This window comes from Tasmannia lanceolata, unplaced genomic scaffold (genome assembly GCF_043159265.1).
Source record: "Tasmannia lanceolata isolate RefF3 unplaced genomic scaffold, GAP_Taslan_0.1 ptg000037l, whole genome shotgun sequence".
Lineage (NCBI taxonomy): Eukaryota > Viridiplantae > Streptophyta > Magnoliopsida > Canellales > Winteraceae > Tasmannia > Tasmannia lanceolata.
The window spans coordinates 9,976,416-9,990,581 of record NW_027518714.1 but is presented as its reverse complement, the minus strand read 5'-3'; the positions used below and the strand labels follow the sequence as shown (position 1 = coordinate 9,990,581).

General features: G+C 39.3%; 2 protein-coding genes across 2 annotated transcripts; one reads left to right on the top strand and one right to left on the bottom strand.

Moving 5' to 3' along the window:
• Nucleotides 1–2,044: 2,044 nt before the first annotated feature.
• On the top strand, nucleotides 2,045–6,750 carry LOC143861105 (uncharacterized). Its single transcript, XM_077372001.1, has 2 exons — nucleotides 2,045–2,607; nucleotides 5,997–6,750. Exons 1-2 carry the CDS (start codon nucleotides 2,325–2,327, stop codon nucleotides 6,521–6,523), a joined length of 810 nt encoding a protein of 269 aa, XP_077228116.1. The 5' UTR covers nucleotides 2,045–2,324; the 3' UTR covers nucleotides 6,524–6,750.
• A 2,566-nt stretch (nucleotides 6,751–9,316) lies between these two features.
• On the bottom strand, nucleotides 9,317–13,707 carry LOC143861968 (chaperone protein ClpB1-like). Its single transcript, XM_077372951.1, has 8 exons — nucleotides 12,436–13,707; nucleotides 12,055–12,342; nucleotides 11,753–11,934; nucleotides 11,385–11,666; nucleotides 10,935–11,275; nucleotides 10,557–10,836; nucleotides 10,243–10,440; nucleotides 9,317–10,152 (listed from the first exon to the last, which is right to left on the bottom strand). Exons 1-8 carry the CDS (start codon nucleotides 13,289–13,291, stop codon nucleotides 9,970–9,972), a joined length of 2,610 nt encoding a protein of 869 aa, XP_077229066.1. The 5' UTR covers nucleotides 13,292–13,707; the 3' UTR covers nucleotides 9,317–9,969.
• Between the last annotated feature and the right edge of the window lie 459 nt (nucleotides 13,708–14,166).

The window sequence follows — 14,166 nt, the reverse complement described above, 5'->3', positions numbered from 1 at the left end:
TCTTTACTTCTCTAATCCAAAACTCATGGGAACTGCCAAACACAGTACTTATATTGGAAGGGCAGTGATATTCCTCCCCCCCCCCACCAAAACAGTTTTCGTTAACTTTTATGAAGGGGTGGAGAAGCAACCGTTAACTCCAAAAGCATGAAAGTTAACGAAAACTGTTAGAGGGGAGGGGAGGGGAGGGGAGGGGCGGGGCGGGGGAGGGGGAATAGCCATCAGAGGCGCTCGGGGGATTGGGAGGGGGAGGGATATCACTCCCCTATTGGAATTATTGGTTAGTTTTCGTGGATAAGTAGTGGCAGTGAAAGTCTACATGGAGTCCAATGGTCTTCGTTCTATTGGGCTCTACCATAGATCATAATTCTCGTGCATCGGACGATCATAACTTTACAATTTACGAGATTGATGCTATAAATAGCTTAAATACCCATATCTCATGAAAATGATAAAATTGATTACATCTCATGAAGTAACAAAAATACCTATTGTTGGGGAATTTTGCGGAAAGCCATTTCGCGGCTAGAATCCTTACTATACTAAAAGGGAGAATCCTATATTTTTCGGCACGTTCTTTTCGTGAAATTCTCCTCATGTCCCACCTGTTGATAGCTATTCTTTTGTAAATCTCCTTGGTTTCTATAGTTTTTTTCGTCATTTCCGTGACCCTCTTACCCCTACAATACGACCAAAAAACGCACCTATCTCCTTTTAATTCTGCCCTTTTTCCGTAATTGTTATAAATGTTGAATTTTCTTTGTAGTTTTTTCAGTAATGGTCATATTTTACTACATTGTTTTGGTATTTTTTTCGTAATTTTTCTACTTTGCTTCCATTTGTCCGTAATTTTTCATTTAAAACTTAGTATTCTGCCAATTTTTTTGCACATAGCCGTAATGATGATTATTTTTTGCTAGCCCACCTTTGCACAAATCGTACTTCGGCCAATCTTTGCAGCAAAGGATGGGCGACAAGTGGCCTCGGCGATGGTGGCTAGCAAATTCCTATACAAAAAAAAAACTTAAAAAATCCTTTTGACAAATTATATGATGAAAAGCCACATGAACACGTATGACCTACCCATCATCCCACCTTTGATATTTGATCCAATGGAAGCTCACTGTTGGATGAAATATCAAGGGTGGCACCTCTGTTGTACCACCTTTACGTATTTATATGGCCTTTCATCATACAATTTCTCAGGATAAATGAGAAATTAAGATATTGTGGGCCACAAGACCTAGATGTTTGTAGGCACTCACAAGTTCTATACGTCTTACACCATAGGATTATCCGATCCATCCATAGGATTATCCTCCCTAAAACACTTTTTGTTTTTTGTTTTCTAAAAAGAAAATATATTTTTCTTTTAAAAACAAAAGACAGTGTGTCATTACTAAAAAGAAATATTAATGATATTATTAATAATAACTACAAGTGATGTACTTCTCGGATTCATATGTTAAACGGATCAAATATACAATTTACCAGATTTGCATCCACTAAGAGCCAGATATCTTATAAACGGATTCGGATAATATCCGCTTGAAACGGATTCAGATAATATTCTCTTTAAACGGATTCGGATGCGGACGGTAATCGAATTTTCGAATATCCATGTATACCCCTACACAGAAGACACAATTGAGACCCATAAGTATCTTTTAGGAATTAGTGTAACAAGCAATTTTTTAGCATCTAAGACGATCCATTTCTCTCATGAGAATAAATTAAATAAGGGTTTTGCTAACCCCAAAGGGCACTTGTTAAGCATCATTTAATAGACATCGGGATCATGAATTTACACATGCTTTGATACTTTGACACAAGTTTTGAGATTTTTTCCTTAAATCATTTGTAAATTCATGATCCAAAAGGCTATTAAATGATGCTTAACAAGTGCCCTTAGCAAAACCTATTAAACAATTTTTTATGTCCCACCAAACTTTCACTCTGTATTCCTTGGTGTAATAAATTATTTTCTCTCTTTTAAAGTGAGTTATATGTTCTGGGTTTAGTGTTATGGTCATAGTTAGCAAAATTCTGTTTCAATCCTTCTTTGTTTCTCTGAAAATAAATGCTTTGCGGAGCAAGGGTTTAGAACAAACCTTGGCCCGCAACGTTGGGGAGGAAATATTGAATAGATACCTACCATTCGATCAAATATCAAGGGCGGAGCTCTAAAGGACCTTACAAAAGTGAGCTGCGACCGTGAAATTCCCTAGAATTGAGTGACCCTTTCTACAATTTTCTAGGAGCATATCAGAAAGCACAATTTTCTTTCTGTGGGGAGGTGTTGGGAAGCCAAAATAAAAATAAAAATGATTCAGTTGCTATTTTCGATCTTATCCGCCGAGGTGGCTGTGGTTTTTCTTCTCATGATTAAAACGCCTTTGCGTAAGGTGATGATCATGGGTTTAGATCTGATAAATCGAGGGAACGGGCCTCTTATTGTGAAGACAATCTCAGCCATAATTTTTGTGGTATTGGTTTCGAGCCTTTACAGCATTTTCAAGATCAAGAATCGCATTCTCGACTTACATAAGATCTCGCCCACTGATCAGATTCTCATGGGGAAGAATCTTCTTGAAGCATCACTCATGGGTAATCCTTTTTTTTTTTTTTTTCCCCCCTCCTTCATTCTTCTGCTTTTAGGGTTTTGACAGGCTCTGAGAACTGAATTGTGCTTGCATTGATTCGTTGTTTTTAGGGTTTGCAAGTTGCAACTGGTCATATGTTTGCAAGTGGTCCTATTTAACTTCAAAACCATTTATGTGACATAACATTGTATGCAACTACTTTTTATAGGTATCCAAAGTTTTGGTAATTACACTCCAATCATCAGCTTTACGTAAATCAATACAAACATCTAAAGAAAACTGATCTTAGAATCAAGCCTCTATAGTAGGGAAGTTAGAGGGAAATGTGGTGTGTTCCAAACCATGGAAAGAAGAGAAAGTTGGTGATGGACCTGGAAGATTTGAAGGAGACAATAAAGGGCAGTACCTCTCTTTCAATGCTAGATTTTCAATAGGAGTTTGACAACATATTTAGTCAACATTTGTGGGTCCCTGGTGAATTGTTAGTCTTTGTTATGGTTAGGCATCTGGAAGCATAAACTAGTAGAATCCATATTATTATTAATATGAGAACGCTATTGCATTTTATTGGGTCTTATTATTCGAACAATGTCTCTCATCAGGATGCAGGAGGCATTAAAGGGCAGTACCTCTCTCTCAATGCTAGATTTTCAATAGGAGTAGTTTGACAACATATTTACTTAACATTTGGTTACGCAGCTGGAATCATAAACTAGTAGAATCCATATTATTATTAATATGAGAATGTATTTTATTGGGTCTTATTATTCGAACAATGTCTCTCTCATCAGGATGCATCATTTACTTTTCAGATTTTTTTGACAGTTCATTACTTCTCATTTAGCCTTGCTAGACTAGAAAATATTTTCTGTTGTTATTCCAGTCCATGATATTGAGAATGATTTCTTATTATGCCCCAATAATGTGGTCATCATTTGTGGAATTGATAATGTAGTTTCTGCAGCAAGATAACTTCCTCTGGAGAAAGTGATCCCAAAGTCCAAGCTAAGTGGCTGCCACCAGCAGGCAGTTCTTCATCCTTGCCTAGAATTGTCTACTACTCATAAGGAATATGCTTTTTGAAGAAGCAGGTGGGAGAGGAAGCGGCTGGAGTGGATTGAAAGATTGGATTTGAGCATTTCCAAAGGCTTTTCTCCTTAAGTGGTGGTGAGATAATGAATTTAAATCTCTTCCACTGGAGGTAAGCAAAACACTTAGGCCACATTTGGATGCCCTAAAAATTTAGATTTGAATTTCTCACATTTGCAGTTGAGATTTGGAACTGGATCAGATCCTTAGATTTCCAAATCAGCCACAACAGTGAAAAAAATCCGATTTGCAAATCTGTTCTGAAAGACATTATTTGGAAATCAATATTTGTGGCACTCTCTCTCTTGTACAACATGAGCATGAAGATGATTGATGTATTTTGTATCCAAAACTCAAATCCAAATCCGAATACAAAAACAAGAGGTATCCAAATGTGGCCTTAAAGTTCCTTCCAAAGGCGAGAGTAAGACAGCAACTTTAGTTTCTAAAAACCTTAGGTTGGGTACCTTTCGCTAATTTTCCGAAGAGTTTGAATTTCTTGGCATAGATCTTGTGGCCGTAATGAATGAAGCTTTTTGCTTTTATGACAATGATTCCATATGTATTCACATGAGGTTGTTTTAGATCTTGGCTTTTGGCTATGATACTTGATCCCCTAATCCTTCCTACACACTGGTGAGTCAATCACTGGTGAGTCAATCACTGGTGAGTCAATCATGATTTGGATGTTCCACCAACGCACTGTAAGGAACATCTTTTGAGGAATTGCTCATTACAAGAACCCCACAAATCCCTAGGAAACTCACTACTGTCAAGAGTGAAAGAAAAAAGAACCAAGTTCTATTCCCAAAAGAGAGATTATAATTGATAAATATCTAATCCCGTTTTTGCGTTGACCCATATTTATATCACCCTAAAACCAGCCCTGGATAACTTGTAAAATTTCTGAATAGAAAACAACCAAAGTAATGGCAACATGCCAAATAAACTAACAAAATAAAAGTAAAATGACTATTTGGCCAAGGTGGACCACCTATCTCCATGATCAAAATAGGGACGTGACTATAGCTTACTTGTTTTATGGGCTATGAGCTATCAAATGGTGTTAGGAGAGGGGCCTTTCATTGTTGTAGTGATGGCAAACAATGAATTGTAGTGAAGGACTGAATATTTTCTAATGAACCCCAGTGTAGATTGTGGGAGACTTCCGTTGATGAAGTTGGGAAAGTGGTCTCTTCCTCCAGCTGTTTCACATATTTAATGAAATTGTCCTAGTTTTGTTTCCCAATTGGTAAAGATTTTGCATCTTCATACAGAATCAAATTAGGTGACTGATGAACTGTCTAATCAAGAATTAGAATGGATTTGTGTGGGCGGAATTCTTGACATAATCAGAGGCTTGAGGTCTGTGTGTGTATTTATTTATGTAGATCAGTGGATGGTTTTTTATTAAAAATAAAACTGGCAATTTGGTATTCTATCTCAATGTATTGGAGAAATTGGAAAAAGTTCAATCCACTCAGTTGTTCTATGTCCATTTCTACTCATTCAGCCCCAGAGATTAAGATAATTGGAAGTTACCTTTTAATGTCATCCAGTCAGACAACAATTGCTCTAGTCGCGTGGGAATATTGGATTAGATATCTACAAAAGTGGACATAATGACTTACAATTTCATTAACAGCTTTGTTGCAGTTTTGGACCCTTGTATGCTGGATAAGGTTTTTGCACCTATATACCTGCCCTATTCTGCGTCCAATATACTTTTTGTTTACTAAAAAAAGAAATGGTTCGGCCAGCTCCATGGTTGTTGAATCCTGTAAAAAGCCATTTCTTGATCAAATCCACTAGCCTCACTTTGAAAATTTTAAAATTTCCATTGTTATCGCTTTCAATGAAACGAAGTTCTCTCTAATGATTTAAAAGAAATGGTTGTTTCGTTTCGTTTAACCTGGTGCATGTTTCTCTTTGTGAAATTCAGTTGGCCCTTCTCGATTTCAAGGTTTATTGGATGCTTTGTCATTCTCTATTTTGGCTACTTTATAACTAAATTGGACTGCATGGTAGAACAACTAAATGAGATGAGCCATTGTTCTGTGATTAATCCTGCTGCTGCTTGTCCCCTAGACTCTGGGTTTGAGAAGTGAACCTAGCTTGTGTAGCTGTACTCTCATATGGGAGTAACTGAGTATTGTTTTAGTCTTGGTTGCAGCCTTACACTTCATGAATTTCTGATCTATATTCTAGTTTTCTTCTGGGTTTTCACCTGTTGATTGATGACTGCCTCCCCCCCCCCTCTCTGTCTGCTTGAATTTAAAGTAAACATTTGGTTTATTTTTGCAGGTTTCTCGCTGATCCTTGCACTAGTAATTGACCAATTGCACCAATATATTAGGGAGCTGCGTGCGGTACGAAAGAGCATGGAGGCTGCAAAGAAACAAAACATAGGATTCGAGGATGGAAAAAGCGGCAGTTCAGAGGAGAGAAAAACATTGGATGAGGAAATTGCTACTCTGAGGGCAAAGGTTAAGCAACTGGAATCAGAGGTGGTGTCGAAGAGCATTGAGGCTGCAAACAACCGATACAGAGGATTTGATGATGGAAAAAGGGCCGGTTCAGAGGAGAGAAAAACATTGAATGAGGAAATTGCTAGTCTGAGGGCAGAGGTTAAGCAACTGGAATCAGTGTCCGAGACGAGGGGAAGCGACACAAAAGCTGCCGAGTCTAATGCTATAGCTTTGAGGAAACAGTCAGAAGGGCTCCTTCTTGAATATGATCGCTTGCTGGAGGACAACCAAAGCCTTCGGAACCAGTTACAATCACTTGACCATAGATTGTTGTCACGTTCGGCCATCAAGAAGATCTCCTAAGACCACTTAAAACGACATTTCTTTGTGCAAGTAATATGGGCCTCTCATTTACAATTTTGTTCCTTACAAATGACTAATACGCTTTCTCAGATATTTTCTATCCATTTTGTAGATGTTAGGAAACAGTGCAACTGATTTTAGTAGCTAGTAGTTAGTTAGTTACTATATAGAATCCAGTTCTGTTGTTTTTAATCATTAAAAGGCAGTAAACTGCATAGTGTTTCCCATGCTTATATTAGCTTATACTAGCAAAAAAGGCACGCACAACATATTTAGATTTTGGCCCAAAAATTGCACCGATTGGGCAGTACTAACTGTTTGATCAATGAACTTTACCGTAGTGTTGAAGATGTTTAGTGATTTGTTCTGTTCACCAACCATTCAGTACAAAACATCTCTTTTCCCCTTGTCCTTTCTAGTGAAAAACGAAGGAGCTTTTGACTGACTTTATGTAAAATTTGGACTCAGATGAGAAGTAGGCCAAGGTAAACAGGAGTCAACTTGGTAAGTTAATAATTGTCTCGGAGGTGTTTATCAGACTGTTTTCCCTTGTACTTTATGGAATGTCTCAAAAAAACTTTATTTTTTTTTGAAAATTAACAATCCATTCCATAGAAATAAGATCAATACAGAATTAGGGGGGGAGGCTCTTTTGATTTAAGTCACAACTCATGAGACTCATAGATGCTTAGGGGTTCAGTCTTCCTTGAATATAAAATTAATAGACGTGTACTCTCAGACGAGAAAACTTTGGTTGTGTTCTTCAACTATTTTCGGCCGGGCTTTTGGGTTTTTTTCTCTGGGATAAAAAATGAAGAATGGTGTTTGGCCAGGACAACCCGGTCCATCCATTTTTCCAAATCCCAAATTCCAACTTGCTAAAACTGCTTAATTTATTGAAGGGGAGTAGAGTCGCTCCAAGCTATTCTATTTCTCCCTGTCCGAAATTGAAGAATGAGAAGCACTTAAAACTGTGACCTTATAAACCAAAATAACTATTTTAAGGATTTAAAGTTTGAACACACCATTTTTAGATTCAATGGATGGCAAATACAGAATTACTAAACTTAAACTTGATAACATCGAAGTATGGTGCACAGGAGGACTCTTTGTTAGATCAATTTAAGTAGTTGGGAACAGCTGGTGACGGTGAACATGATCTCTGCATTGATACTAGAAAGATCAAGATCAGACAGATGACACAACCCTTGGCATACTAAAATATTATGGTGCCGGAGACCAGAGACACCTCGTTCTGCTTGAGGAAGAACCGATCCACTTTTTGAATCTCCAGCGTGAACACAGGAGAGAAGAGAATAGAGATCAGAAGCATCCAAGGCTGACTTGACATAGATACCATATGACCACCATTATTACCAGGAGCAACAACACAACAGGCTGACTTGACATAGATACCATATGGCCATTGTTTTTTTTTTTATGTATAGAAGAAGACCACACCCTTAGTTAATAGTTAGTCAGCATAGTTTTGCGAAGATCAGTAACATTCTTCTATCACCGTGCTAAGCTTATATTCTAACTGCTTCTCTTCCATTTGCTATTGAGATGGAATTTCTGCTTCTTTTCCAACCTTAAGTCGCATCCTTCCTATTCCACCTCTACTCTGTTCTTCCGTATTCACCAATTTTATCTTCAAAAGCAACATCGGATAAGTCGGATTAAGAAAAGCAACACCAGGTGAGTCGTATTAAGAAGCTTTCAATAATTCCACAAGAATGTAGAACTGCGTTTCAATTCATAGAAAAATGCCTTGGCAGTTTTCGTGTAGAGACTACTATAATTTCAACCATGACCAACAATATCCTACAAATATTATGATCAACAATACAAAATTAGTTGCTTGCTTTGTGTTGGGAGTATTTGATATATTAATGCCACCCCAAATACTTGAGGAATTAATCCAAAGATAACAAGGGCCGGTACATAATGTGTTTAAGTATTTGGTGTAGGAATGCCATGCTAGATACTTGAGAAATTATCCCAAAGACAACATAGAAAGGCAGTAACCTGCCTAGAAAAAAAGGAGAGATACACCATGCCTTGAAAAAAAGGAGATATATAACAGGCCTTCAAAAAATGAGAGATACCTGGTAGTCCTGGAGAAGGGCTACCATAGTAAAACCTCTGCCAGCAACCTCCTTTTCAACATCAGGCACTGGTTCTAAAGATTCATCCCGATTATTTTCATGTAGGAATCTTGAGCTTTATCAGTTTATCCTTTTATCTTCGTCATGAATTTTTTCCAAAGGATTCATTTAGCCGACCCCAACTAGTTTGGGACAAAGGCTTTGTTGAGTTGAGTTGAGGAATCTTGAGCTTTAGTAACCAGAATACAAACTGTAGTTAATTCAACCATAAAAAGAGAATCTGCAGTAAGCCTATAAACCTTCTGAACTTATGGAGTACATTGTCTGAAACTTCCCAGCCCACACAAACCAAAGGAACCAATCTAGACACCCTACCAAATGAAACAAGTTTCTTTCATGGAAGGAGTCTGGGAACTTCCATCTCCATCACACACACACACACACCATAATCATTTTTTTTTTTGAAAGCTGACAATACCATGAACATGACAACAAACACCCTCCAAATTGGCATCCACAGTCATCACACACCAACAACCAATCACACACACGCACACACACACGCACACACACACACACAAGACCATGATCATATTTTTTTTTTGAAAGCTGACAATACCATGAACATGACAACAAACACCCTCCAAATTGGCATCCTCAGTCATCACACATCAACAACCTATCCTCCTACCAACTCTTCCATTTCATCCTCATTTTTTTTTTGAAAATTGACAACTATATTAATCAGAAACATGAAGTAGGGACAAGATGTCCCTACATACAACGATCCAGGATTGAACCCCGGTCACATTACAAAAGAGAAATAGTGAAAGTAAAACAATATATACTATTGATAGCTATCTATCAGCCATCGCCATGGTTTCAGAAAAAAGCATGGATAGACGCCGATTCTCTTAAAACACCATCCTTTGCAAGGGCATCCGCCACTTTGTTTGCCGACTTTCTTCTATGTACTATCTCTGGGCGGAGGTGACGAATCGAATCCTTGATTTCAGCAATGAAGGTTTGCAGTCTTAATGGTCCTTTTGTACTATCCATACCCCAACCTATCATATTAGATGAATTGTCCTCAATGATCAGTGGTTTGGATATATGTCCCGCACACCATTTAATATCAAATAGCAGAGCCCTTACTTCTGTCTCATTTGCATCACATATTCCAGCAGGTCCGGAGAAGGTCATCACCCCGTTTCCATTTTCATCCCTAACCCCTTCCATTTCATCCTCATCATCAGCCTCTATCTTCATCTTCTTCAATACCTGGGCAGGATCTTTCAACGGCCCATTTGGAATCTCAATCATGATATCTGACTTCTGTCAAGTCTTGGCATTCACCGGCCCTTCATTCTTCTCCACCCTATATGTCAACTCTTTCCCTCCCGCTGCAGCATCAATATAAACAGTTGAGTTCTCGTCAATTTCTTCCCTTATGAGCATCCTAGACAGCTGTGTCACCACTTTCTTGTCTAACCATCTTCGTATTGGCCTCGCTCCATATACCTACAACAAAAGAAACATTAAGCCCCAATCATCACATAAACATCACATAAGCCCAACGTCTTCTTTGAAATGGAGAGGAGAAATACTTACTGGATCATAAGCTTCTGCCAAGACAATGTCCAAAGCAGCATCAGATACAACTAAAGTAACTCCGTGCTCCTCCAGTCTGCTGGTAACATCCTTCATCTGGAATCTCGCAACTTTCTGGAGCTGATCATGTGACAGAGGATCGAAGATCACAATCTCATCCAGCCGATTCAGTAACTCAGGGCTGAAGTGCCTCCTAACCTGCAGACATCCAACGAAACAGTTAAGCAAAAATAATCCAACACAACACTTAAAATCTATGAGTTCAAAAGGGGAGAAAACCAAACTGGAGGACTTCCATTCATCCACACTTTTACCTCTTGCATTACCCCCTCTTTGGCACTATGCATAGAAGATTTTCCAGAGGATCCAACAAGGAGGTACTCTGCTCCTAGGTTAGATGTCATGATGATCACCGTATTACAGAAATCAACGGTTCTCCCTTGGCCATCAGTTAGTCGACCGTCATCGAGAACTTGGAGGAGGATGTTGAGAACAGCAACGTGAGCCTTTTCTACTTCATCGAACAGGACAACACTGAATGGCCGCCTCCTCACAGCCTCCGTCAGCTGTCCGCCTTCGTCGTGGCCAACATATCTAAATAATTACCAAAGATGAGCAAGTGTCCACAAGAACAACGCAAGATAATTCTCAAAAAATAAAAATTCATATTGCAATCATATGTATCTACTTACCCTGGAGGAGCACCAATGAGCCGCGAGATCGAATGCTGCTCCATGTATTCTGACATATCGATTCGTATCAGCAACTTCTCATCATCAAACAGTTGCTGAGCAAGAGCTTTTGCAAGTTCAGTTTTACCAACTCCTGTTGGTCCCAAGAATAGGAATGATCCTGTTGGCTGTTGTGGCCGACCCAGTCCAGCTCTTGACCTCAATACCGCTTCTGCAACTGCATCTACTGCTTGATTTTGTCCCACGACTCTCTCATGCAATCTCTCTCTGAGACCAATCAGCCTCTCCTTCTCATTTTGGCCAAGCCTGGTAACCGGAATACCCGTCCAATGGCTCACAACCTGCACAAAATTCCAACCGGCAGCAGACCATGCTATCAGAAACCTTTATATTGCTATTGCATTTCAATTGGGTTTAGTTTAAATCATCCTTGAATTTAATAAACTATACCTCCGCAATCTGATCCGGTCCAACAGTTTCTGTCAGCATTAAGTTCTCATCTGCAGTTCCTTCGAGTTCTGTTATAGTAGCTTCGATATTTTTGAGTACGTCATACTGCAGAAAAGCAACTTGAACCAAATTCATTTTCCTCTCGGCCTCGTGTATACTGAACATCACATCTCCGCGACGTTGTTTCAACATTCGGATCTTATCGATCCTCTCTTTCTCTTTCTTGTATTTCATCATCAGCGGTTGCAATTTATCCCTCACATCGTCTAGTTCTCTTCGGGCCTGAAATGAAAATTCTACATTAGAAAAACCGTCCAAGGAAATTTTAGTAGCTGAGTTTGTATCAATTCAATCCCAAAGATACTCACATCCACCAGCCTAGCTTTGCTAGCTTTATCTTTCTCTTTCTCCAGGGCATGTAATTCCACTTCTAATTGAATTCTCTTCCTTTCGAGCTTATCAATTTCTTCTGGCTGGCTGTCTAGCTGAACTCTCACATTAGCGCAAGCTTCATCAACCAGATCGATTGCCTTATCCGGCAGGCGACGCCCTTAACAGAAAAAACTATCCATCAATAATTGAATCAATAAAAAAACCTAAACTGCGATCACCAACTGTAATTAATGAAGAAAAAAGAACCCTACTCAAAACTAAAATATCCTTCACATACCAGTAATATATCGACTGGATAGCTGAGCAGCAACAACAAGAGCGCGATCTTGAATTCGAACACCATGGTGTCCTTCATAATTCTCTTTTAGTCCGCGAAGAATGCTAATTGTATCCGGCACACTTGGCTCAGCCACATAAACCTGCTGAAAGCGGCGTTCAAAGGCCGCGTCCTTCTCCACGTACTTCCTGTACTCTTCCAGCGTGGTTGCACCAATGCAGCGGAGCTGCCCCCTCGCCAACACTGGCTTTAATAAATTTGCAGCATCCATCGAACCTTTGGTTTGGCCTAAACATTCACAGATTGCAGAAACATCAACAAAATATATCGTGGCAAAAATAAAGAGGATAACAAAACAATGTGATTCCAAATTTCACTTACCAGCTCCAAGAACAAGATGGATTTCATCAATGAATAGGATAACATTCCCTTCAGCTTCTTCAACTTCTTTCAACACCGCTTTCAGTCTCTCTTCGAATTCTCCCCTGTATTTCGTGCCAGCAACCAGAGCTCCCATATCCAATTCTACTAGCTTCACATCAAGTAAATTGCCAGGCACATCACCCCTCACAATTCTCTGCGCAATTCCCTCAACTACAGCAGTCTTTCCAACGCCAGGCTCTCCAATTAGAACAGGATTGTTCTTTGTCCTCTTAGAAAGGATTCTTATAACCCTTCTGATTTCCTCATCTCGACCAATAACTGCATCAAGCTTCCCTGCTTGCTCGACAAGATCACGCCCATAAGTCTTCAACGCCTTAAAATTCGTGTTTCTGGACGCATTCTCCACCTTCTTCCCTTCCTTAGCCATCCATTTCTTGACCTTTGTCTTCACTTTAGGAGTACTTACACCAGCTTCTTTGAGGATAACGCCAATCTCAGAATCCTCAAGCAGGCCGAGAAACAACTGATCAACATCCAAATGGGAGTCTCCTTGGGATTTCTGGGAAAATTGCGTTATAACTTTGCTTAGAGAAGTACTCATAGGGATTTGGTAGGGAGCAGGGGTCTGGGAGGGGATTTTTTCCATTGCCTGTTTCAAGACTCGTTCGAAGGAGTTTGGGGCTTCCCTCCCACCAGCATTAGAAATGGCCTGCAGGAAAATTCCACTTGGATCTGATATCAAAGCTAGGGCTACGTGAACTGGGGTGTATTGCACATGGCCAGAATTCTTGGCCAGCTTGTGTGCCCTGGCAAGAGCTTGTTTTGCCTCGTGGGTGAATTTATCGGGAATCATGACTTCTTTCTATTACTATAGAAGAACAAAACAAATAAGATGGATTTATTGATGGTTGTTCATACAGAATCAAAACGGGCTTCAAAGGATAATATCAGTAACTGCAATGAAAACTCTACTCGGACAACTAAGAAAATCGAGATGGGTTTTGATGAAGGAAAATCAACATCCGGCTGCAGAAAGACGCATCACTTTGATAAAGCTCAAACTCTCGCAATGATGCAGGTGTCTGGACAACAAACAAGTAATAGAGCAACTTAAAATCAGCACTCGATAGAATGAAAAGAAACAAAATAGAAGAGGAGTGGAATGAGGAGAAGAGACATGGGTTTTGATTTACTTGCTGCTGAAAATCTCTTTGTGCAAATGCAACTGGTATTGGAATGAGGCGCGAAGGGTATCTGTGGAGAGGAGAGAAGCTTCGCTATCCATCTATTATTACATTATTAATGTGGTTTAATGTTCACAGCTGACGTGGACAGTCCCCATTCGCCATGTGAGAATATTAGTCCAACTTGGCAGCATACCCCTTTAAACTTCTCCATACTTCATATTCTTGAGGCGACCCCCTCTTCCCTAGACGTAGTATTTTTCCCCTGAACGTCAACTAAAAGGAACAATTACCGATGGAGGACAAAAATTAGGCGGAATTATCAATAGGACCCTTGCTTTTCAGTAATTATCAACAAGGGACAAAAGAGGTCTTGTCATTAAAAGTTGGACGAAAATGCCATTTTCTTAAGCAACATGTTTTGCTTTTCCACTTTCCCCTCCTCTCTTGTTTCCCTCTTTTTTTTTACTTTTTCATTTCCAACTTTGTTTTTTTTTTTAACCTTATCAGTCATCTTTATCATTTAGCCACCAATGGAGGTGGA

Coding starts and splice junctions, on each gene's coding strand:
- LOC143861105 (XM_077372001.1), top strand. CDS start 2,325: ATGATTCAGTTGCTATTTTCGATCTTATCCGCCGAGGTGGCTGTGGTT. Junction 2,608..5,996: donor TCTTGAAGCATCACTCATGG/GTAATCCTTTTT, acceptor TTATTTTTGCAG/GTTTCTCGCTGATCCTTGCA.
- LOC143861968 (XM_077372951.1), bottom strand. CDS start 13,291: ATGATTCCCGATAAATTCACCCACGAGGCAAAACAAGCTCTTGCCAGG. Junction 11,667..11,752: donor GCAAAGCTAGGCTGGTGGAT/GTGAGTATCTTT, acceptor TTTTCATTTCAG/GCCCGAAGAGAACTAGACGA. Junction 10,837..10,934: donor CTCATTGGTGCTCCTCCAGG/GTAAGTAGATAC, acceptor GTAATTATTTAG/ATATGTTGGCCACGACGAAG.